We start from the raw sequence: 26,206 nt of genomic DNA, 5'->3' as shown, positions 1-26,206 counted from the left end.
TGAGTAACAATGCTCTCTGACATTAGGGTTGTAAGCAACCTGGGATGAGACTCCCCCTTGGAATCTCCCAGACAGTAAGGCGCCAGAGATTACCATTTATTAGGGTGGCCAGAGAATCTCAGCCTTGGGAGTTGTTCCTTATCAGGAAACTCTATCACATAGAAAAACACCTTAAATCTTAACCAAATGAAATGGCCTCTCTGTTTCCAGAACCACTAAGATGAGGGACAGAGAAACTGGCAAGGGAGCAGCAAACTTAATTCCTGCATTACTAATAAGCCTTGCTGCTACATACTGTAAATGTAGTAACTTGTGTGTTGTATGTTTTGTTGTGTGTAGTGTGGTTTGTGTCTTCTCATTGTTAATAAACATTTGTTTAACGAAGTGTGCCTGGATTATTACTCCTTCCTCCAAAGCTGTGCCAGAGAACAAACAATTCACATGCCTCTAACTATACCTACTGCTCAGGTACAATATATTCTGGAGAAATCACTTACAAGTTGGAGGATATGAATAACTATTTTACTTATTTACGAAACCGCTCAGTCATTTCCTGATTTCCACCAGTTTCGTAACTCTCCATTTTTAACAATATGACAAAGTGTTACATAAAAAATCTCCTTTTTGTAGTTTAGTTTATTATCTAAGACACGTGTAAGAACTGTCATTTCATTTTGACTGAGCATTTTTATATTTATCATTAGGTCTGTTTAGTTGCTTTTTTGCAAATGCAAAATTAAGATATTTTGGTTATAGTGATTTGCCACAAAAGGAGCTCACAAAGTGATTTTTGTTTTGGATTATTTATGAAATTGTTCTCCATTTGCTTGTATAGTAAAGTCTTAATCACACAGGTTAATTACAATGGTAATTATATTAATTATTATTGGTGCTTAGACAAAATATAAAAATATATTTATAATAAAATACTATTCTAGAGCCTAGGAAAAAAGCACTGTATCAGACACTGATTTAAAAAAATCCTTTATAATAGTTTCTAAATTTTGTCTCATCTAAAAGAAAGAGTACACAGGGACAAACTGGAGACATCCTGACAAGTTTAAATCATCTAGCCCTTTCAGAGAGTTGTATCTAAAGAATATCTCTGGGAGGCCAGAGGGGTAAGAGAAAGGAATAAGAGTCAGGGTTATTTCTCCAATAGTTGTGTGATGTCAGTTTCTCCTAAAGCATGTATAGTATCTCTGACATGACTGATTATAATTTATACCTTTGGTGACTCATCATAAAGCTGAGTGTATTCCTATTAAACACAAGAAACCAAAAGTGTTTGCCTCCCTAATGATCAAGTTCTGATCTTAATTTTCTCTCCTACAGACCATTTTTTGCATGTTTGTCATAGTATGATCTCCACTCTCTCCTTACTGTCTATATTAGATCCCTGATGCTGCCTCTATCTGTAGAAAGATATAGTGGTGCAGCACCTTATTTTAATCAAGCTGTTTTCTAACCTGGCCATTCTCCAACCTTCACAGAACTATTCTTTTAAATGGGAAAGGGAATGGTGTGATCTTAATGTCCCAAAACTGTACACCTGTACTCTTATTCTACATGTGTTGGTAACAGTTATTCTTTTATTTGTACAGTATTGTCTAAATATATTATTTATACTTTTATCTGTAAACTAAAGTTATATTTTAAAGATTACAGAGGTATCTCTGTGATACCTCACATACATTTGGGGTTTATACAGGGTCATTCCTAGGACTGGGCAAATTGAAGCCCATGACTTAATGCGACCACCCTTTTGTGGGACTGTAGAAATAGGTGATAAATAGACTATTAATAATCAATGATCAGAAATTGAAATCATTATTTGATAATAGCATAATACTGTATATTAGAATGAACCAGTCACACAGATGTTTAGAAATACGATTTACTGTACATTAGTATTGTACATAACAAAATGAAAACAAGGCAAATAATAAGATGGCTTGGAATAATATTTGAATATGTGGTTTTCAGTTCTGGCTATTATAATGTAATAGTGCTCAATTAATATATATATATGTGTTAAATATAACATATAATTAATATATATATATGTTAAATATAAGAACAAACAAGATTGTATTTCTTCTTTCTAAGGTTCAGAGTGGAATTAATTGTTACTTGCTCTTGTTGTCTGAGATCTGTCAGGAGATTAACTATTTGGGTGAAAATGTCTTTTTATCCACAGAACATTCTATTTTTGATTCGTTTTCCCAACAATTTAAAACACGATAATACATATGTAAACAAGAAATGTATCACCCATAACAATAAATATGTTGTAATTTACCTGTAACATTCACTGAGCAAAAATGCCACATGCGTTGATTGATAATGTAATTACACATCTAAGTATTTTGCAGTGATTGTGAGGAATTAGACTCTAAATAATACTTGTCCATTCTTCAATGATTTGGAGATCAAAAGGTATTGTCAGGACTTAATTTTAGACATTGGAGGTCTTCAAACCTGAGTTTAGTGTGTTGTGGTCACAGAGGTTTTTGAATTTGGTAGAAATTGAGCTTTGAATCTGAAGTACCTCTGAGCTGCTGCCTTGATTTTTTCATTCCTTAAGCTGTAAATGATGGGGTTAACCAATGGGACAAGGAAGTAGTTCAGTCCACCAATGAAGATGCGTCCATCAGGAGAGATACTCTCCACTCTCAGACCACTATACACCACAGCAGTGGACACATAGTACAGAAAGACTGCCATCATGTGTGAAGAGCACATAGAGAAAGCTTTTTTACGGCTCTCTACAGTTTTCATTTTTATCACTGACCATAAAATTCTACAGTAGGACCACAGGACAAACAGGAAAGTAACATAAATCACAATCATGGCAAGTAGCAGAGCGAAGTTCACTTGTACTGTAATGTCACCACAGGCTAAGGACATTACAGTGGGGTAATCACAGAAACAATGAAGAATATAGTTGGAGCCACAGAATGGTAGATGAGATGCCAATACTACAGAGACAAGAGGTACCAGGAAACCAATCACCCAAACTGTGGCCGTTATTGTAAGACAGACCTTTGTGTTGATGATGTTATTGTAATGCAGTGGTTTCACTACAGCAATATATCTGTCGTAAGCCATAACTGCTACAAGAAATTCTTCTGTAGCCCCAACTGAGATAATAAAGTACATCTGTGCAAAACAGCCTGTAAGGGAGATGGTCCTATCAATGTTCAGAAATACTGCTAGCATCTTGGGTATGAGTGACACTGTTGTCAAAATATCTAAGAAAGCTAAATTCCACAAGAAGAAATACATGGGCATGTGTAGTCGGTGGTCCAGGGCAACTAACACCACTATGAGGAGATTGCCAATGAATGTGGCCAGGAAGAGGATGAGGAAGAAGATAAAGAGGGCAGTGTAGTGTTCCTGTAGGCCAGGAACTCCTACAATTATGAACTCAGAATGATGGGTAATATTGGAGCCATCCATGGTTGAGAATCTCACAAGGTCTAGGGAGATAAAAATAATTATCTTTATTTTATTTAAGTATTCACCATCATAATAAAACAAAAACAAAAGCTTTAAAAACACACAGATAAACATTTCCTATCAATTAATACATGAAACATGAAATAAACAGGTAGAGTATAAAATTAGTTTTAAACTACTGACACACCTTGAGTAGAGAGATCATTCTAGGACCAGAGCAATAAGCATGATCTAATTTTTGAAGCCCACAAAAACAAATTGTATTGTGTATTTTGTCTCGACCTTTCCCATCCCATGGCACACCTACTGAAGATTAATAAAAAACAAATGGCACCCACTGGCTCCTTCCTGCTAAATACATGTTCAAGTCACTGGGACAAATACATTATTATTCATATAAAAAATAAAGCTTATTTAAATGTTTAATCTGATTTTGAGTGCATATTGCCTCTATGATAAAACATGAAGCCCTTTCTTAACTGCGGACTCTCTGTTGTAATTTATGTACACAGAGCATGGCCTCTGTCTCATGTGTGTATACCAGCACTTCAGTTACTCTAGAAAAGGAATCTATATTATTTGTTTTTCATTTTTTTAACATTTCCAAATTTTGGTGACACATTTGTTAATGTTTGTAGACACAACAGTTGCAAAATGCTGGAATACAGACACAATTAATATGCATTATTAAACATACATTATAAAGTGCCTTGTAAAAATACTCACACTCCTACAAGGTTTCCTTATTCTGTTACAGTCTGAGTGGCCATCATGACACTTTCGAATTTGATGTTATGTTTTCTTTATATTAGAATCAGCTTCATACTGGTGAAGTTAAAAATACTGGAAGTAATGCGTTCTTCAATAACGTAGAAGATTCTCAACTGCCTAAGATTTTAGCCCATTTTCTACAGCAACCCTGAATCAGTCCAAATGCACAAAAAATGCTGAAAGGTCAGAAAATCAGTGCAATGGTTACTGTCTGTTTTTAATCAAAATGGCTTAACTGGTTTCATAATAAATGCATGTTTATTCAGATCAGTGTTAATTTAGTCACCATTTTTTGATGTAGTCACCATCTTAGTCAAGTTGATTAAAATGTGTTTTAGCTTTAGTCGCATTTTAGTCGTACACTTTTAATCTAGTCGACTAAATATTGAATATAATTACTCAGTTTTGCAGTTTTAATAAGGTCATGCAGTTTAATTTAGTTATTAAATAACATAAATGTATAGAAGTTTTAGTTTTATTTAAGTCTAAAATTCCTTTAATTCTTTTAATCTTTATATTTAACATTTATCTTACTTATTCAGTTTATTTGGAAAATTAAAGAAAGTTTAGTCCTTTTCTTAATGTACACTGTTCTAACTGGATAGGCTTATGATTGTGTGGAAACTTTTAGGTTCTAATTATCATGTTAAGCACGGAACAAGTGCATAAAAACTAATTAGGAACCTTAACTGTTACTATTAGAAAATATTCCACACATGTAAGAACATTCTATAAAAAAGCATAATTCTTTGTTGCACAATTTATAGTACTGTATATTGATCTTCAGAGAAGTTCAAATTCAATAAATAATTGTGCAATAAAGGGCAAATAATAATCTTATACAGAAATTGTATAAGAAAATATATTTATTAAGAATAATTCACTGTTAATAATAACTAATTGCCTCTATATATTTTTTCAGTACTTTAAGTGATGTTATTATTCATTTTATTAATAGAGGCCACAAGGTAATTACTGCACTAGTTAAAATATTCAAACTGGATAGGCAGCAAACAGGACAAGCAATACATACATCCTTCAACTCACTGATATATTATTATTAATAATAAGAACTTTCAATGCCATATTATTTCAGTTGAAATACTACTATAATCTAAGAGCTATCTAGGTGCTAAAGATGTTGTGCTTGCATCATGTTATCAAAGTGACATGCCTGTGTTTCAGGTCTGTCACAGCACTTTTCACTTTGCATACATTCTTCTGATAAAATGTTGGAACTATGATATTTTCTCAGTTAGCTAAACAGCAAGATACACAATCAAATTAAATCCAATTAAAAACACATTATTTTCTAAACACAATAACAGCTGTGAAATGTTCAGCACATAAAAGGATTTTACGCTGTCATTTTAACATTTTCAAAATAAAATATGGTCAAATTGAAGTCACAATTTATTTCTGACAGAGTGCCATTACGAAGCTCAAGTGCACATCTTGGTCACCAATCACATTAATCAGTAACCAAGATGTGCAATTTTTTTTAGATATCAAGTTTTCTATTTAATATCTTGACTAGCTACAATGAAAATGTATCAGTGCAGGGGCATCTGGGTGCTGCTGATTCATATGTTGTTTCAAATTTGTTGTAGTTCTTTAGCTCATAATATAGCTGCATTCTGTTTCTTTATCTTCAGTAATGTTTTAACATTGCTTCCTGGTTTGCTCGTCATATATAAAGTATTGCTAGACTCTGGATCTTTTTTCATCCAACTGAAAGTCAGTGTTTCTTGGTTCTTTTACTTTTCTAATCAAGGTGCACTAGTTTTCTTAATCTAATTAGCACAGTGCATAAATTGTATTATTTATCTGGGTGCCAATGAATTAATACAACATAAGGGTTATTGATATGAGGCGTGGAAATGATCAAGTGGAAATGAGAGACCGATACAAAAAAGAAAAGAGGAAAGGAAAAAGCACACCACTATACTTGCCAAATACTGCGTAGCATTAACCATGATTTCCCCTCTTAATTTATTCAAACAGAAATGCAAAGGCATTTAGTCTTTTTCATCATCATTTTGAATTATTTTTATGAGCATATTTTCAGAAAATGGGTCGACTCTCAACCTCAGTAATGATGAATTGTCTAGTATCAATGTGGCAGTGTTGAGCATCCTAAGGAAGAAAAACGTTGAGCAGTGTAGGACACTGTTCATCACCCAAAGGACGAACCACCAATGAGGTATTTTCAGGGTGGGTACCAAGCATACACTTGATAACTTTCTAAACCAATCACCTTCTGTGATGTCACACATTCAAAGCTAGCATACAACTTATTTTTGTTGGTTAACTCACTGGCTCCTATTTCCAACTAACCTGCCCCGCCAATTTTTCCATCTACGGTATGTGAGAACTTAAACTTAAATGTGAAGCTGGGTGTCACGAAGCAGTTAATTCTGGGCCCTATGCAGACGACGTGATCCAGAATTGTGAAGATACACTAGGGAGAAAGTCATGCAGGAAAGGGTCTGGATACTGGGGGGTGTGTCCGAGGTGAGCAGGTGTCCTGGGGAAGTGAGTCCTGGCGAACAAACAAAGCCAAAGTCCAAACAGGGAATCCAAACGGAAGAGTAGAGTCCAAGGCCAGGAGATCCATCCAAGGGTTAAAAGCATGAGCCGGGTCGGGACCGGCGGGGCAGGGAATCAGGAACAGAAGGTTAAAACCATAATGGAGCCAGACGCAGCAGGACCCCGGGCTCTCACGAAGCAGAGTTCAATGAGGAACGCGAAGTGAAGTCTGCGTCTGGCTTTTAAGGGGGAGCGGGAATAAGGAAAAGGTGCAGACAATGGGAGTAAACAAGGAAGGGCTGGAGCACCCTTAAGAGGAGGGGTTAGCGATCGTGACACTGGGAGGGTAAGTCTGTAGAAAGTTCTGTCCAAAAGATTCTTTCTGCAAAAGAAGAAATCTTGTGTTCTAGAACCCACAGCTAATTGGACTCTTACTCTTTTGTCAATATTCTGTGTATTCTAGTATATTCAGTAAAAAGCTATAACTGGAACGAACCTTGACTCCCACTGTCTCATTTGTGGCCAGACCCAACGGCTGTGCATAGACTTTTAAAGTCCAAAGTTCAACAAGACACTAACTTCTTGCAATGATGTCCCCTGTTTCTCTGGCACCAGGGCACTCCCTACACAGAGCAAGCAACTGAAAAATTGGACCATAGACCAGTCCAGCCATCTCAGTCTTCTTAGCAGGAAGTTTAAATTCATAAAGAACATTTCGCTAGTGGATCTTTGAGTATAAAATGTCTTTATTTTCATTTTAATTCTTGAGAGTTGATCTATTATTCCAAACACATTTGATAGTTTAATTCATGATAGAAGACACATATTTACTTGTATCTGACAATACAACTGTGATGTGATTATCTGAAACTGATAAAACCTACAAGCTAGAGAATAGAATGTTATAGTAAATGTTTTTTATTTAACTTATTATTCTCTTTGTAATTCCTGAGTGAACGATCACCTTTTGCGTCAAAGCAGATTGTTTCACATACAGGTATAATTTCTATTGCATTTGTTGTTTTTTCATGTTTTTGGTGCTATATCAATATATTCAATATCATTTTAGGACATGAATACTTGATGACTTTTAGGAATCAAACATAATAAAAAAAGTATAAAACCTTCACACCCCTTCCTCTTATTTTGTTCCGTAAGAGATCCCAATCTTTATGTCAAAATTCTGTTGAATTTTTTTTATTTTCATGACTCAAGGTTTTTTTTTTCTATGACAGTGCTCTTTGAGTGCATGTGACCTATGTGCTTCCAGATGGTTGTGGCATGTCATAACCTTCCCAGTGAGGGTTTGACAGTTTGGGCCCGATAATTTTTATTTTTTAATAATAATCACTGTGTTTTTTTTTATTTAGAGATATAACATCAGAGAAAACACTTTGACTTGGATAATGACTGAGGTACCCTTAAACTGCACAGTGACTTTAAGGGGAAATCTGTGTGATCAGATTCCTTTTCTCATTTCCAGAATATGTTTCCTTTACCCTTGTTTAGTGTGAATTCCCAGTTTGTCCATTTGTCATAATTTGTTTTTTTTTTAAAGCAGGTTTTCCCACAAAAGTTTTCACTGCAAATTAAAAATAAAATTTAAAAATAAATCTGTCTCCAAAAAAAAGTGCAAGGGAAAAATATATTCTAACAGATTTCAAATTTTACCTCTTCAAATTGTGTGTAATAAAATGAAACCAAAACAAAACATTTAACAATATTATTATTATGCCAGTCATTACTGAATTAAATAAAGAACAAAATATAATCTTCCAAATTAATGGTAATGTTCAAAATTACATTTATTCTCAAAACTGTTATCTAGAATTAAATCTTTCATGTTTCTAGACTGATATTTTATGTAAATATGACATCATATTTGTAAAAATTTACACATTTCATGGTATTGTGATCACAAGTGCTCCTTGTATTATATATTCTTTGAATTATAGAAAATATCTAATACATTATTAACATAGGATAAATACATACATCATGGATTTATATATTTATACATCAGACTTTTTGTAGCTCCTATTCAGCTTTGTGAATTTATTTATTTTTTCCTTGGTGCTCATGGTACATCCTGGTGTAATTTATGCTTAATATGGTCTGTCATTAATTTCAGATCCTAAAGAGAGATGTATTTGTTCAAAGTTATTTACACACTGAGACAGGGTTGAAACAACTTCTACTTCCTTTTTGTTACATGAGAGGTGAAATTCAACATCTTCTGCATGCTCATTAATTCTGATGACAGATAATTTCTGAAATAAAGTAAATTTCTTTTTTGTTTCCAGCTTATATAAGCACTTATTCTAAGAAATATTTGCTTCACTGAAACACAGTAGTTCATCCCTTAGGTATTCTTTGTCTGTTCATTCTGAGTCTTCACAATACTAAATGTTAGCTAAACTTGTCTGAGTCATACATCAGAATGCAGTGACTGGCTGATTCTTATCAGTGTTTGGACTGTTCTTTTTTTTTGGGGGGGGGGGAACAGTCTCACTAAATTAAAAACACAGTATCTCACATAAATATAATTTGAATAGATAATCCTGATATTTAATGCTCTGTCTCAGTCTCACTATATGTACTGTATTCAGTGTATGTGTACACACATTGAAGTGCTTTAACTAGTGGCCTAATCTTGGAGACAGTAAACCTAGTTCATCATTTATCAATCTTAGTTCATATTGATCAGAATCTTCAAAAAACAATCCCAAAATTTTAAGGTAAATTATACGAGTAATAAATATGAAGTGTTGTACGCATCCCATTTGCCAAAAAAATCTTATTCACTGTCAGGCATTTTTAGCCTTAACATTAGTTGATCCTTTCTACATATTCGTAAAGTTAAAATACTTTACAAATACTTTAAAATAATTTATTTTCTTAAATACAAATATACCACAATTGAGTGTTGTAAGTAGAACAGTGTTTCTGCATTAAGAAGTATAATAGAAAGAAAGGAGTAAGTCGGTGCAAAATGCCCATGATTTGTTGCATTCTAATTTGTTGCATTCCAACAATATTATATAGAGATTATGTTTACTGTATGTACTAAGGTTTATGAAAATTATAGATTTAAAAAATGTTATGAGAAATATTAGAACTGTAAGTCCATTTATATCACATTTTTAATTATAATAATAACTTAGCAGGCAAGAATGTGAAATAATTTTTGAATGTGAAAAAAAAATTATATTCTCCTTAAAAGGAAAATATGATATGAAGAAAATAAACTGAATCAGAAAATACAGAGAGTCACATACCTGGAGTCTGTTCACTGTGCTCTTCCTGCACAGGACACACCTGTTGGACAAGAAACTCTTCCTCTCGTCTCAGCTGCTTTTATGGGCAGCTCTTCCCAGTGACCCCAGAGGCTGCTGAAAACAGAGCTGTAGCTGTAGCTCTTATTAATCTGGAGAGACAAAAAGTGAGCTCTGGAGGAAACGGGCCCAAAATAGCAAACCACAAAAAAACGCTTCTTGTTTATCTTTATGTTTGTTATACTTTTATGTTTGTTAAATAACCAAGAATTCTGTTGTATGTAATGTTGTTAATTGGTGTAGTTAAAAAAAAAACAGTCTACCAATTAAGATGTGCCTTTCAGGGAAAATCTTTCTGTTTTCCAATGTTGAGGACAAATAATAGCTCACCATCATCACCATCATGTCAGAGTAAAACATTTGAAAAGATCTACAGTTTTTGGTGTTTTCATTCACAGTTTGGTAACCAGGTCAATACACTATTTAGTGCTGGAAATGGCGCTGTAATTAATATGGTGTAATTAAAGGTAATGTGTACATTTGTGCAGAGCAGTATGACAAGCTTATTTGTCCTGCAATTGATATTGATTTGATGACCATCATTAGCAGTGTGAAAGTCAAGAAAGCCAGGTTTCACAGCAGGAATCCCAGCTGCACAGAAAGAAATGCATGGATGTGTGAAACTGGTGGTTCAAGGGAGAAATGTTTAAATTGTTAAAGCTATTACCTAGATTGGTATTGCAGTTTGAACTTTTTTGTTTAAAAATTCTCACCTGCTTCAAGCATACCACTCTAGTTTGAGTAAGTTTTTACAAAGTACACTTCTAAAAACATTAAGCAAAAATACAGTAAGTCAAAGCTCAATTTCCCATCCTGCCACTTCCCATAAAAGAGTTACACAAATGTATTCTGTATCATATATTCACATCTGTCTGGCAAAAAAATCCAGATACTGCTTGGATAAACTGCTGCCACTGTTAACAAGGAGGTTCTTCCTGGGAAAAGTTCAGTCAGCATGAAGCTTCAGCACGATCTTCCAGTTTTGCCCCAGTAATATCTCGACAGATGGACACTAAGACAACAGAAAAACATTGGACACTGACCAAAACCCACAAATCCAGATAGTTGTCTCTTTTGTCTTATTGAGCAGGAATTAGAAATCCATAAACAAGCTGGTTATTGGATGCGCTATACTATATTTCAGTGTTCACATTACAGACCTTGAGAATTGACTTGTGTTAAGGATTCGGTAAGAGGGACCGAACCAGTGAGTGAACCTACTTGCAGGAGCGAACAAAGCCAAGCCGTAATCCAAAAGCAAGCCGTAATCGTAGGAACGAGCCGAGAGTCCAGGGGAAGCCAGATATCCGAAAGGGTACGAGTACCGAAGCCGAAGCGTGATCCGAAGTCGTAGTCAGTAGAGCAATCCGATAATCCAGGGGTAGCCAGTTATCCGAAACAGAGCGAAAGTAACCAAGCCAAGCCGAGATCCAAAAAGCCGAAGTCCAAAGGGAAAAACCGCAAACCGAAAGCCAAGATGAACACAGGGTAGAAGTAGGAGTAGCGCAACCAGGAAGCTCAAAAGGAAAAACCAATACTGAGCAAAGAGGTAGGGAAAGACAGGTGTTTAAGTAGGATGAGACGGGGGTGTGGTGGTGAATAGGAAAACTGATAGGTAAGCAGATGGATAGGGGCTACGCCTACTTCTGCCTCCTCCGTTGCCGGGAGGCAGGGATCGTAACAACTTGTCCTAAACACCTAAACACGGTTTTTAATAACATTTAAATCATGATAGTAAAAATGTAATTACTAGGCTTTGAGTATTTAAATTTTGAATAGGTATTTGAAACTGATTACCCTTCAAGGCAATTTATAACATGTTACATTAAAATCAGTATTTTAACCCTTATATATTTGCATCTTTGTCTTAACATGCGTCTATGTCTTTGTAGACCTCAAGTGAAGATCAGCTTCACTTAGTATCTAGGCAGATTGTTTAAATGTACTGTTACTTTGGCTGGTTTAATTTGAATTTATTTGTGTTAATAAAATCAAGTTGCTTACTTTGAATCCGTGTGCAGAGACTGCCTGTTGTCCTGTCAATGTTAGGACCATGGACTGGGATCTGTGCCAGGTCTTGTAGTAGACTCTATGTGATGCGGTAAGAGCTGGAGAAAATAAGAGGCGTGTTAAAAGGAAACAGAGGGGTTTAATAGTGCACAAAATAATAGTGACAGTCCGTGAGACATTGAACGAGGGAGACAAAGAATGGCATCCAAATCCAAACAGGTCCAAAGGCAGGTCAGGGTACAGTCCGGGAGTCCAGCTGCAAGTAATCCATCCTGGAGGTTAAAATCCCCGGAGGGGGAAAACACGAACAGACAAAACACGGAGGTCCAAGGGTGACAGGGCGAAATCCTTCAGACCCCGGGCTCAGGAAGCGGGAGGTGTCGGGGATGAGGTCTATGCCCTCAGGAGATGGACGTAGGGTTTCCTGGTGCTAAACGGGCCTCCCAACATCCTTACCCTAATGATGAGCCTCGAGGACTGGAGGAGCTAGTCTTTAAATAATACACCTAAGAAGGTACACCTGGGGAGCTTAATCACAGGAACAATAACAGGAGTAGTGGAGTGTCCTCTAGGGAGGGATGTCAGGCGTGACAGTTGATTGATTCCTTACAGCTAATAAAACACTAACACATTTACTGTAACGATATCTAAATGTGCCAGTAAATTCACACAACAGTACAACAATAATGGACACTTAGAGACAAAAATACAGCAAAAGAAAAGGACATACATAGAAGATGCAATATGATGTATTTATATTTTTAGAAAGCTTTTTATGTTCCTCATAGAAGACTTCTTTTACAGTAGGCATTCAAGTAATGCATGTCATTGGACTGAGAGCTATTTAGTGGACAGGAGGTAAAGGTAAGGGGTGAAAATAATGCTCACACTGTTGTAGCGGCGAGGCTTATTAATAAGAAAGAATTAAGTGTTCTGAGCTTTCCCAAAGAGGCCCCATCTCTGTTCATCTCTGTGGAGCAGCCACAGAGAAACTATTCATGCAGGCTGATTTAAGGTTTCCTCTGATAAGGAACAAGCTCCCAAAGGGGGATGCACTTAGCTAAGCCCGGCTATCATGATCAATGGTCATACATTGGCGCCTATATGTCTAGGGAGTGCCAGATGGACATCTGGACTGCATTCCTAAGTGTCAGGAGTAAGTGACTCATATCTCACCTTGATCAACCAATCAGGGACTGGTAGGGCTAATCCACGTGGGACTCTGATGCCCATGGAACTTTCAGCCCATCAACGAGCTGAAGTTCCTCCAGGTTAAAACAGGCAACACAGAGATCCTGAGAGATTCAGAAGTAAGATTCAGAAAGATTCGGGAGAATTCGGTGGACTATTCTAAAGGGAATTCAAAGGAGAATTCCAGGGCAGGACGGCCCAGGAGCAGAAGGCTCCCAAGGGCAGGACATTCTCGCAGCGCGCCTCCTGACCATCCTGAGACTCAGCCCGGACAACCACGGAACAGCCAGTGTGTCCGAGTGCCAGAACTTTCCTTTGTTCTAAGAGTCTAGAGCGGAGGTTGCCAGAGAGTAACCAGAGGATCCACCCGAGGTTAGCACCAGCAGCAGGCCTCGTGAACAGGTCGGAACTGTGGACAGCTGAATCACTATTCAGAACTAGCTCTTCATCAGGAACGAACCGGTCCTCTTCCTGACTTGCTGGGACCCACAGTCATCTTTTCTCCTGTGCACAAACTTTGCTAGTTAAAACCAACACTAACTAGCTGGACAGTGAGCATCAGCAGCGCACCGTCGCAAACCGCACAGCACAGCCTGGCACCAAGCCAGAGAGCGCGGATTGGACAGCAACAGCCTGCAACTGTTTCTTTGTGCCCGCAGGAGATCTGAATCCCCAGAGATTGGATGAGTATTCAACTTCAATGCATTACAGCTCGAGAATTCAATTGTTATCCCAACCAGTTGACATCAATTTAATTCCTAAGAGTTATGTACTTGTTTTGAGTATCTAATGTAGAAGTTATAACCAAGTTCATTTATGAAACGGTCTTAATGAATGATATACTGAACATATGTCCTCTTGATATGTGTAACACTTTGTAACTGACTGAATATATACCTTTTGTATTCTGATAACCCTCTCGATAAGATCTGTTAGTTTAAGGCATATTCTATGTATTAATAAATGTATCCTCGTGTATTAGTACCTGTGTGTGTGCGTTGTTTGAGTTATGTCGCATGGTTGGATTCTAAAGCCATCAAAAGAATCAACTTTGTGATTTACTGCTACAATTAATAATTGTCTCCGTAAATGCCCAAACCCTACAGAACTGGTGCCTTCAGAGAGCCACTACATTTACATTTTGGCTATGGCAACGTTACACTGTGGTGATGTACAGTAAATAGTGGAATAGTACACATATCTTTATTAAGCTGCTCTACCTATTTTATATCACTTATCTAAATTCCAACATAGTTAATGAAGTAAAAAGGATTGCAGATTATATCAAAATAGGAGCATTAGCACACATTTTAGAGACAGAAAAGAAAAATAACAACAGATTTAGATACAATTCAAGACTAGACAAACTTATATATAATTATGCTAAAAATTGACTTAACTTTAAAGTACAGAGAATTTAATCAGATTGGTTCAATACATTAACTTTTCAATTCATTTTTTATATTCTACCAATATTCACTCTTTTGCAAAGTCCACAATGGCAATACGAGCTGACAATGTCCAAAAGTGCTTAGTGCCAGATTAACTTACATAGAAATGACTAACAGGTTATTAACTACCAGTAATGAAAAACTAATAAAAAAACACAGCACATCATCAAGCAATTTTTATTAAAATATACAGAACTAAAACACATTAATTCCTCATTAATACTAAAGCTATCATAAGAAATTCAATTCAATCCCTGTAACTGTGCATTTTGCCCTGTGTTTCTTTTTCAGAGTGTATTATATTAAAATATCTTCAACTGTTTTATTTACTTGGGTAGACAGTGTTCTTTATACTGCGGTGAGCCTGTAGTCTGAAGTATCTGTAAGCTGCTGCCTTGATTTTTTCATTTCTTAAGCTGTAAATGATGGGGTTGAGCAAAGGGGTGAGGAAATAGTACACTGCACCAATGAAGATGCGTCCTTCTGGGGGGATACTTTCCACTCTCAACCCAATATACACCACAGCACCAGACACGTAGTACAGGAAGACCACTGTCATGTGTGAAGAGCACATTGAGAAGGCCTTCTTACGGCTCTCCACTGTTTTCATTTTTATCACTGACCTCACAATTCTGCAGTATGTCCATAAGACATACAGAAAGGGGACATAGATTACAATCATGGCGACTATCAAGGTATAAGTAACTTGACCTGTAACATCACCACAGGCCAATGACATCACAGTGGGGTAGTCACAGACAATGTGCAAGACATAATTTGATCCACAGAATGGCAATGTGCTTGCCAGTACTACTGTCAAAAGAGGTGCAAGGAAGCCCAGCACCCAGACTATGGCTGCCATTGTAATACAGAAATTGGTGCTCATGATGGTGTTGTAATGCAGTGGTTTCACTACAGCAACATATCTGTCATAAGCCATGGCTGCAACAAGGAACTCTTCAACAGCAGCAAATGAGATAAAAAAATACATCTGTGCAAAACAGCCTGAGAAGGAAATACTGCTGCCATGTCCCAGCAGAGCTTCTAATAACTTGGGTATGATGGTCGTGGTCAGAAAAATGTCTGAGAGGGACAAGTTCCACAGCAGAATGTACATGGGAGAGTGGAGCCGGTGGTCCAGGCTGACCAACAGCACAATGAGGAGATTGTCCAGAAAGGTGGCCAGGAAGAGGATGAGGAAGACAAGGAAGAGTGCATTGTAGTGCTCCTGCAGGCTTGGCACTCCCACAATGATGAACTCAGAGTGCAGGGTGACATTGGAGCTGTTCATGACTCTGTCAGGAAACAGGGGTGCCTGGGAGTTAATGCATATTTGTGTTACTATCTTTTTGATTTCATAGAAGGATATGAAATAATAAAACGTTTACAAAAAAAAAATAAACAATTTACAGAAAACTTTTAATTTTTAGTATTGCCTGCTGAACATTTTATTTTTACGAATAATCATAGTGTATAATACAGTAGTATTATACTGTATAATAAATACAACCATCCATTTTCTTACAGTGTCAGAGGGAAGCCAGAGCCTATCCCTGCAAGCAAACGGCAGAAGGTAGGGTACACATCCACCCACCACAGGGCACACCACAGAAATAAAAAACATGCACATCACACCAGAGCCAATTTTCTCAAAGACAACGAATCTACCAGTATTTCTTTGGTCTATGAGACCAATATTGTTAACATAGGAAAAATATACAATCTCCAAACAGATAGCTAACATGGTCTAAAATTGAATCCAGGGCCATAGTGCTGTGAGGCAGCAAGTTTATATACTCTCCTGCATAAAAAGTTATACATTTTTTCCCTTTTCTAAGAATACGTAGTAAGAACACCACTTGCTGTTATTGTAAAAAAGTTGTACTGATTTTATACCACTTGATACTTATATTAATATGGAATAATGTAACTGAGCAGCTAAAATATCACAAGTGGACATTTTGGAAACATTTTAACATTTTTTTTAACTTTTATTGTCCTTATAGTGGTAATGGGCAATGGACTATAATGTAGTACACTGCACCCAGGAGGTTCAAAGCCCGATCAGAGAATTACTTTCGGTTTGTTTCTTACATAGACGAATACATACAAATAGTCCACTATTATAGCTTGTTGTTGGCTCTGGGGTGAGTGTGTGTATCAGGGTGAATTATTATATGTGATGGTTTTGTGATTAAGAATTTCTATGTGGAATTCTTTAAGTTAAACAAAGAACAAGAAGGTTATTTTTTTACAATTGCCACTAACAGGAGAATAGCTTATCAATATGTTGAAACCATACCATGACAGTGAAGACATGTTACACCTTTAAGTGAGCCAGTGATTGTTGTTTACTATGTGGTGACAATGTTGTGTGGCTGTGTGGAAATTATTTTGTAAACTGAAGAGTTACAGAGGAGACACCTTGTGTTTCCCCTCTTTTTATATTTTATAAAAAATGTTCCAATTTAAATGTAATATGGAATATATTATAAATAATATTAATAATGAATTACCATGGAATGGATGTGCTGTAAACTGAAGAGTTACAGAGAATACACATTGAGTCTTGTCTTTTCAGCTTGGAATTTAACCCTTAGAGCGATCCTTTTGGCTATATTTGCTACATAGCTGGGTGTGTAAAAATAGATTGGATTAATAAATGGATTAAGAAAAATATTTCACACATACTTTGAAAACATACGTTATCATACTGTACATACAGTATATGATCACACTGCTGTTCATTGCCATGTGCACTACTGTTTCAGTATACTGTATATGTGGATCTGACTTCAAGTGAGACCAGGGCGGAGTCACTGAGGCATGCCATCCAAGTTTTATAATTATACAAAATAAATCGAAGATTTTGAACAAGCCCCCAGATATGCTACCGTAGTTACCGGCAAGGTGAAAGTTGGAAGCTGATTTTTAAAATATTTTTTAAAGAAAATCAAAAATAAGACACAACAGCATGTCCCTGCCTAACTTAGACATTGCAGGACTTTAAAAGCTTAAACTTTAACACAAATCCAAAACCTTTTAAAACAGAAACCGTTAACTCTACTTCACACATGCATGTCAAGATCAACGCATGCTTTAGTTCAACTTTTTTAAATTCGATTTGTTATTATTATTATTATTATTATTATTATTATTGTTGTTGTTGTTAATAATAATAATTATTATGTTATTTATTATAAAACCACTAACATCCACACAGGTGCTGCTCCTTTTCATAGCCTCTCAGTAATTTAAAATACGGTGAACCCTGCCACCCAGGAGGGTGGGGTCCCCAGTACCCCGCTATGAGAACATGAATGTTTTCCATTACCATCCCCCAAGCAAAACTGGCTGTTCTACATAACGAACACAGCAGGGTGTAACACTCCTAGTCTTTGTGACAAATGTTTGTTAAAGAAGTATGGATCTGCGTTACATAAAGTGGCTGCAATGGAATACATAAAAGTTAATTCAAGGATGAAAAGAAAAGACTCAATGTGTCTCATCTATAACTCTTCAGCTTACAGATCATCCAAGGTCATTCATTATTAATATTATTTATAATATCTTCTGTATCACATTAAATTTGGAACAAGTTTTTAACAAGTGTAAATTCACCAGTCTATGTATTTCTAGCCACTTTATCCAAGACCGATAACAGCCTCACCTACACTATTTGGTTAAATTTTTAAAGATTTTGACAGACTACAGAAGGCTTCGACATTGCTACTTAAAAAATGTGACATAATGCGTGGTGAAAGACCTATTGAGCACAGAACATCTTTCCACCTGTGAAAAATTTTGCATATGTAGTTTATTCTTATCTGTGTGAAAACAGGAAATACAGAGGGAGGTTCACACATTAAAGAGAGGGCTGGAACACCCTGTCTCAAAAATAGGCATTTTAATAAGAAAGAGAGGGTTGTGAAAACAGTGACAAATCACCCCGAACAAAATATAAGTTCAAAATACAAGCAGTTTGAAATTATTAGTTGTTATTAATAATTCATTTAACTTTGAACACGGATTATATTAAGAAATACCAAAAAATTCAATATAGTGTCCATAATATTTACTATTTTAGTTTTGTTAAAATAAATATTTATTTGTTAATGGAAAACTCATAGCCTAAACAGGATTCAAACCCTTGCTTCCAGAATGCAAATCACACACCAAAGCCATTATGCCACTCGGCAGCTTAAGCTATAGCTGAAAAGGGCAGGCAAAATGTTTCCAAGTAATCACGAGTGAATGGGTCCAATTGATGCAGATGTTTACAAAAAAAGTAGACTATGGTATGGTATATGTAGATCCTTAAATTAATATTTTTATTAAGCGGATTATAAAAAGTACGAAGTGTTTTACGGCAATAACGAGCACAAGTATTCATAGAAAAGGTTAAAACATTATAGATTTTTATAAAGTATATAAACTTAATATAGTCAGAATGAGCACGTCAAAACATTTCCAAAATAACCAAAGTAATTGACCAATTGAAAGACTTTGATGCATAAAATGTTTATGAAGAAAGTGGAATACTGTTGTGTGTTTTTTATTTAAATTACCACTACCAGCTGTATACAGTTTGATAATATATTTACTTATATTCCTAAATTAATATAGTTTATGATGTTCAGAGGTGTTATGCTCCTCTTATTTTTATGCTAAGCTACCAAAAGTTCCCTTTAGTTGAAAAATTCCATATTAATATTCCATATTAGGCAAATTTAAACAGGCAAAGTAAAGAGATTAAATGAAGCAATTATTTAACTCACAACTAATGCACCACAAGTGCCTCCTGTCAGTCATTTTTGCCAGCCAATCATGTAATGAGGTAGGCTGTAGATCATTTCCCGCTGTACGGGGTTTTACTGCACATTTTGTATGGCTACATCTGTAAATTAGTAGTATAAAGGCAGTTTTCTGAATAGTAGGTTTCTGCCAATCAATTCTGCATGCTGCATCGGACAATAAATTGTGATGGTGTGAAGATTTTATTTTAATGTCCAAGGTTGACATTACTTGTAATATAAGCATCTTAGTAATGTGCATACAGTACGCATGAAGCACTATTAATGTGCTCTTATATTCTATAGGATTCCATAAGAACTTGTTTAAAATTAAAGCATTATGAAAAATAAATACATTTTATAGTGTATTTAAAATTTATATAAATATATATTGTAATATATAGATATAAATTTTAAATATATTTGTTTTCAATTTTGGAAAAGTGAGAAAAATATAATTAAATGTTTAGAATATTCCCCAAGCATAATTATTTTTTTCTTATGAGATTTGTGAGTCTTCTAAATCTAAATTTCTAAATCTAAAAATAAAGAATGCTAATGAACAGAATTACCTTACAAAGTGTATGCACACCTGCTGAAATACGTAATTAACACATTCTTTTGAAAAATAAAAAGAAAGATTTACATAAAAAGCTGATAGTTTAACTTTTATACTGTATGCAGTTCAGTGAGTCACATACCTGGAGCCTCAGTCTGTTCACAGTGCTCATTCAGCACAAGACACACCTGCTGGACAAGAAAGTCATCCTCTTATCTCAGCTGCTTTTATGGGTAGATCTTCACAGTGACCCCAGAGTCTGCTGACTGCAGAGCTGCAGCTGTAGCTTTTATTAATCCAGAGAGACAGAAAGTGATTGCTTGAGAAACTGGCCCAAAGGTGATACAAGGGGACATACAGTACATCTTTTACATATGCCTACTCTTTATAGATATACAGCAACAGATTAGTAGAATTCAATATTCTATTCATAAATAAGCTTGACATAATTTCTCAATAATAAAAAAAAATGAACTCACTGCACTTGGTCACATATTCTTTTAGGAACTGCAGGAGACAAACCAAAGTGTTTGTGACCTCCACAAGTTCAAGAAAAATTTGTCTAAGGTGTGACTGAGGCTACCTGGCTGACTAGCCTGGATAGACAGATAGAACACATGTTAATCTCTAGTAGTAAAGATGTTTTTTTTCCGCAGCATGCATGTTAATGATTACACATTTAGACATTTACAACTATATAGTTAATAAAAAGGCTGTATTGGACCATCCATACATGTTGCTTGCTGAGATTTCAGCTCCCCTGCAGAACTGTGTGAGGTTAGAAGATAGATGTTAATAAATGTTGTGTGTGAGTTTGTCCTTTTCCGCTTCTGAATGTGTGTTTACAGCTATATCATATTGCAGATACACATTTAAATATGTTTTATTGAAAAAGTATAACACATGTAAGCTATTTTTACTACTAGATATTCATTAATCAACTAATCAGACATACCCATTTACACATTCAATGGAACAAACACATTTTCACATATTTACTGCACTTTTTTTGCAGTATTTTCTCAGTCTAAAAATACAAAGTGACCATTTTTCAAAGTAAAAAATTGTAGTAACTTTTTAGAACATGAAAATATTAATCAGATGTAGGTTATAAAATTATGACCTATCTGAAACCTAGAATATTAGTAGTGAATATTTTCTACACCACAGAGAGAATATAATATCATACCAGCAGGTTTTGATTGTCCATGCTGTCAAGTGCTTTCTCATATACACAGAACTCTTCCATTGTTGTCAGCCTCCTGATGTGGAATTGGGAGTCCACCGGTTCTGTGGACCTACCCAAACGCCTCAATTCATCCCTCATCTCTATCAGGAGGCCCAATACCCGCTTCTGAAACTCTGAAATAATTAACATTTTATATCAGCATTTAAAAGGAATTAGGTTAGGATTTTCTTACATTATTGTCACATTAGCATCACTGTAGTGTTGCTAATGTGTTACATGCAATTTATAATCTTAAAAATTAAAAATTCCTGTGGTCTGGACGTGGTCTTCTGCCTGGGAGACTCTGAAAAGAATTCAGTTATGGAAAACACTTACTTTATCACACAACTTAATATTTCAATTAAGTCATAATAGTTTGTCATCAAACTAGGATTCTATAAACAATGTCAATTAAACTCCATTGGTGTATTTATTAAAAACATAGCTTCAATTTGAATATGTTTATATTCTATATGAGCCTACACATAATTAAAATACATTCTGTGTAAAACTATAATATATGTAGTTTTATTTATTACTTGATACAATAAAAAATACATATTTTTTGACAGTCTTCCAGGATCATTTCTACCATCTGACCAATCCTGGTTTGATACTAGAAATTAAAAAGTTAACAATAATCTCATACCTATCAAATCTATCATTTGTAGAAGGATCATAAACTATTCTTAAATTTAATAATTTAATTAATATGGTACAAGTAATGTAGTATTGTTCATGTCTACAAAGCCTTGTGCTTAAACATTTATAAAGCCATTATTTCCTCACCTGATCGAGATGAGGGAGAAGGCGAGGGTGAGCGGGAAGCTGAGGAGGCATGGTGACTCTGGGGTTCAGTTGAAGAATTTGGTCTTATAACTTGCTTAGGGCTTTGAAATTTGCATGGTGAGGTCACAATTTGGACTACCTGGGCTGTTAATATAATATTGCAGATTAATTTAATATTTAGGTATGGACGTAAAATGTTCACCAGTCCAATAATCTTTTAATATAATTCGCTTATGGTAGACAGTTCTCCAGACTCCAGAAAGTACAGTGACATAACCTCAGACATAATAAAAAAAAATTAACTTGTGAATTTCATCTCAATTTCATATAGTAATTAGATGTAGGCAAAAAAAAAATGTAGTAATACCTTCAGGAATGTTGAAGCCAGAACTCAGCACCGTTTTTTTCCTTGGGGAGGTTCTCACCTTTGATGGTTGGGCTTCAATAACATAAATAATAGTGTTAACTTGTCTTTGAATATGATTGATGATGGTTAACTTCTAAGGACATTAAGAAAACATTTTAACTTTGATTGCAAAAACCTACCTTTAAGTGTACTTGAACAGTTGAGTGAGGTCTGGGAGACACTCTTCCTTGGAGAGAACTTCAGTTTTGGGGGTGGCACTGGCAGCTTCAGTGGCTTCTTCTTTTCTAAACAGAAAAAAATATGGCAGTAAAATATTTCATATCAAATTAAATTATTTAATCAACTTGATCTGTAACTTTTTACAATACATTTATTTCATTTATTTTGGGAACTTTGAAGGCAGAGAACTGTAGTTACTTGGAGTAGCAGCATCAGAATCAAAGTCTGTAATATAATAGAAAATTATCATATTTCAATATAATACTGAAAATTAGTAGAATAAGAACATAGAATAAGCTAAACAAAATTCTTAGCAATTTCCATGATCAACAAATCTGATAAGATTTTTAACATTTTCATACAGAACAGCTTTCAAAATGACTTATTTTAAAGGGTTGTAAAAAAATCAAGATAAATGAGTACAAGGTACAAGCTAAATGAGGCACCAGTTGATATTAATAACTGGTTAAAAATATAGCTATTGAGATTGTTACTTTAACATACCATCAACGTAATCGGAGAACACCTGCTTCTTACTTTTGGGTTTTGGATTGGGTGTCTCATCCTCATCTTCAGCATCCGTAATAGAGGTGGTTAAATCAAAGTGATCACACTCTGATTTCTTGTCTACAAATAATTATATTTACCTTACGTATGATCAAATATGAAAAATGTATTGTTGCACTAATACATGTACATAGACAGTTACTGTAAATATTCAATCGAAATTTATAATAATTAACAGGAATTTGCTCTTATTTTCAAAGAAAGCTATACCTGATGTATGTTTAACTTTACTGAGTTTGAAGGTAACCCAAGTATCTTTATTAGGGTTGGCCTTCTCTTTGTATAGTTTTGTGGCCTGCTTTGGATCATTCGGCCACCACACATACTCTCTTCGGGCATCCACCCAGTTTGAGGGCAGGACTCCCTCAATCTCCCCCTCCTGCTCTATCCAAACAGCGCATGTCCACATCACCTGAAACAGACATACACATTTTAATTTTGAGTCTTAATTCAGATTGTGGTGCTGATTACTACACTTGTGTTCGCTTATAATGATTATACTCAATGAAACACATAATTCAATAATAAACATTCTGCTTTATTTATACATTTGTAGTTAGATGGTATTCACTACATGCAATTCCTCACAAACGTTAACACATAAACTTAACCATGAGAAAAGAGCAGACAGAAGCATCCTGTGTGAATCAAAGTTGCAACTTCTTCATGGAACAGGATTATGTTCTATGCCGTGTAGAAGAGGAAAGAGGACATAACCAGCACCATAGGGGAGACACAATACTTTTCTGTGCAACTCTTTTACAGAGAGGAATTTCTCCCTTGCATGCATCTCCAGACTATTAACATACACAATATTAAGCAGTTTTGACTCACATGGTTCAGTGAAGAATTTACAAGACTGAGTATCTCATACAACATCACATAGAAGACTTCAGTCTGCTCTTTTCTCCTTCACAAATGCAAAGTCCTCATTATCCAACAGGAAACAACAGTCTTTTTGTCTTGACGTAATATACATCCATGAACCAGATGCTTCACTGTTGCTCTGAACTTTTTCCTTCTCCTTCATTCTCTTTACTACGTGAGCTATAGGGTTATGACTGTTCCGCACTAGTTTCTTCAAGGACTGTAAAAAGTTTTCAAATGGGAATGCAGATACATCATTTAAGGAACAATTAAATTGTACCACATCCTGATGTAGATGTCTCAAACAGTGCACATTAAATACAACAAATGTTGGTCCATACAAATACTGAGCATTATCAACAAAGGTATCAAGCAGTTTTTGGGCATAGTTGAGACAGGCATTTCTCTTTCTTTCGTCCGAGTCCAACATAATGGAAAGAGCAACTGTTAGCATCAGAAAATGGGTGTATAATTCCTTTGATACAACATTACGAAGAACAATGGGGCCTGTATACAAAAGGAACTGGCGGAACTCCATCTGTTCCCTTCCCATCTGTAGCCTTCCATCTGTCAAGCTCTGAGAGGGATCTTGGCTGTCTAGCAAATTCCCCAGGCATCTTTCTGCTAAGAATTTCCAAATTATCAGAAATTTCTTTCCTCTGCCTGACAGACAGTCGACATTTAGGTGGTCCTTGCTTTAAGAAAATAAGAATTATTTTGCCAACACCAAGACAAGCTAGATGCATGTAGTCAAGGGAGAATTGGCTTATGCACCCAATTCCAGCAGCAGCTAAGGGAGAAAGTCTTTGTTGGTGTTCCTTGTACTCAAAGTTCTTGAATTGTTCATCTGTACGATCATCCCTCTTCCCCTATGAAAACAACTCTTCCCTCCCAGCTCCCTTTAATTTTGCATCTTTCGCAGCCAAAGTACGAATTGTGTCCTTTGCAGCATTTCAGATATGAGCGTGCAGGGGCATCACATATAAAAGCCTTCACATTAACATAACTTTAACTCCTCTAAAAAGTCACTCACATAATCATCAACTGATTCAGGCTTGGACCCTCCATAAAATAATAATAATAATAATAATAATTGCTTACACTTATATAGCGCTTTTCTGGACACTCCACTCAAAGCGCTTTACAGGTAATGGGGACTCCCCTCCACCACCACCAATGTGCAGCATCCACCTGGATGATGCGATGGCAGCCATAGTGCGCCAGAACGCTCACCACACATCAGCTATCAGTGGGGAGGAGAGCAGAGAGTAATGTAGCCAATTCATAGAAGGGGATTATTAGGAGGCCATGATTGGTAAGGGCCAATTGGAAATTTGGCCAGGACACCGGGGTTACACCCCTACTCTTTTCGAGAAGCGCCCTGGGATTTTTAATGACCACAGAGAGTCAGGACCTCGGTTTTACGTCTCATCCGAAGGACGGCGCCTGTTTACAGTATAGTGTCCCCATCACTATACTGGGGCATTAGGACCCACATGGACCACAGGGTGAGCACCCCCTGCTGGCCCCACTAACACCTCTCCAGCAGCAACCTTAGTTTTTCCCAGGAGGTCTCCCATCCAGGTACTGACCAGGCTCACACCTGCTTAGCTTCAGTGGGTTGCCAGTTGTGAGTTGCAGGGTGATATGGCTGCTGGCGTGCTACAATGAAAGGCTGGAATTGGTGAAAAGAGCACAAAATAGGCCAAAATTGCACAGATGTAGATTTGAAGAGAGGAACTCCATCAACATTGATACACAGGTCTACAGAATGCATGCCTTCTTGGAATGTTTTAGAAGAAGATATGTTTTTCAGGATTCCTTTCTTTAATCCAAAGTAAATGTACTGACCACCGCATTTATCACTGATTTGCACTTTATTAGGTGTTTGTAGGAGAGTCCTGTAATTCTTTGGAAGCTTGTGCCCCTGACGTCTAAATATCTCCAATAAATCATTGAAACACTGTCTTTTACAACCATGCTTAGCAGACCAAGCTACAAGTTCGATAGATTTGGCCTTGCTGGGTCAGTCTTTGCCTCATCTACAAGGGTCAGTAGATTCAGGACT

General features: G+C 36.0%; 2 protein-coding genes and 1 long non-coding RNA gene across 3 annotated transcripts; all 3 read right to left on the bottom strand.

Moving 5' to 3' along the window:
- Positions 1-1,946: 1,946 nt before the first annotated feature.
- LOC148676492 (olfactory receptor 6N1-like) lies at positions 1,947-10,172 on the bottom strand. The gene is made up of 2 exons (XM_088643240.1): positions 10,041-10,172; positions 1,947-3,482 (listed from the first exon to the last, which is right to left on the bottom strand). Exon 2 carries the CDS (start codon positions 3,460-3,462, stop codon positions 2,488-2,490), a length of 975 nt encoding a protein of 324 aa, XP_088499366.1. The 5' UTR covers positions 3,463-3,482; positions 10,041-10,172; the 3' UTR covers positions 1,947-2,487.
- Positions 10,173-15,008: 4,836 nt separating this feature from the next.
- LOC148676491 (olfactory receptor 6N1-like) lies at positions 15,009-16,040 on the bottom strand. Its single transcript, XM_088643227.1, has one exon. The coding sequence runs from the start codon at positions 16,038-16,040 to the stop codon at positions 15,072-15,074; it is 969 nt and encodes a 322-aa protein (XP_088499353.1). The 3' UTR covers positions 15,009-15,071.
- Positions 16,041-21,596: 5,556 nt separating this feature from the next.
- LOC148676490 (uncharacterized) lies at positions 21,597-23,851 on the bottom strand. The gene is made up of 6 exons (XR_015940905.1): positions 23,482-23,851; positions 23,209-23,331; positions 22,903-22,929; positions 22,665-22,769; positions 22,119-22,262; positions 21,597-21,633 (listed from the first exon to the last, which is right to left on the bottom strand). It is a non-coding gene; the product is annotated as an uncharacterized LOC148676490 (long non-coding RNA).
- Between the last annotated feature and the right edge of the window lie 2,355 nt (positions 23,852-26,206).

The sequence above is a fragment of the Lepisosteus platostomus genome, chromosome 2 (assembly GCF_059453375.1).
Source record: "Lepisosteus platostomus isolate fLepPlt1 chromosome 2, fLepPlt1.hap1, whole genome shotgun sequence".
Lineage (NCBI taxonomy): Eukaryota > Metazoa > Chordata > Actinopteri > Semionotiformes > Lepisosteidae > Lepisosteus > Lepisosteus platostomus.
Note: the sequence above shows the minus strand (reverse complement) of the source record. Positions and strands in the feature narration are given on the sequence as shown.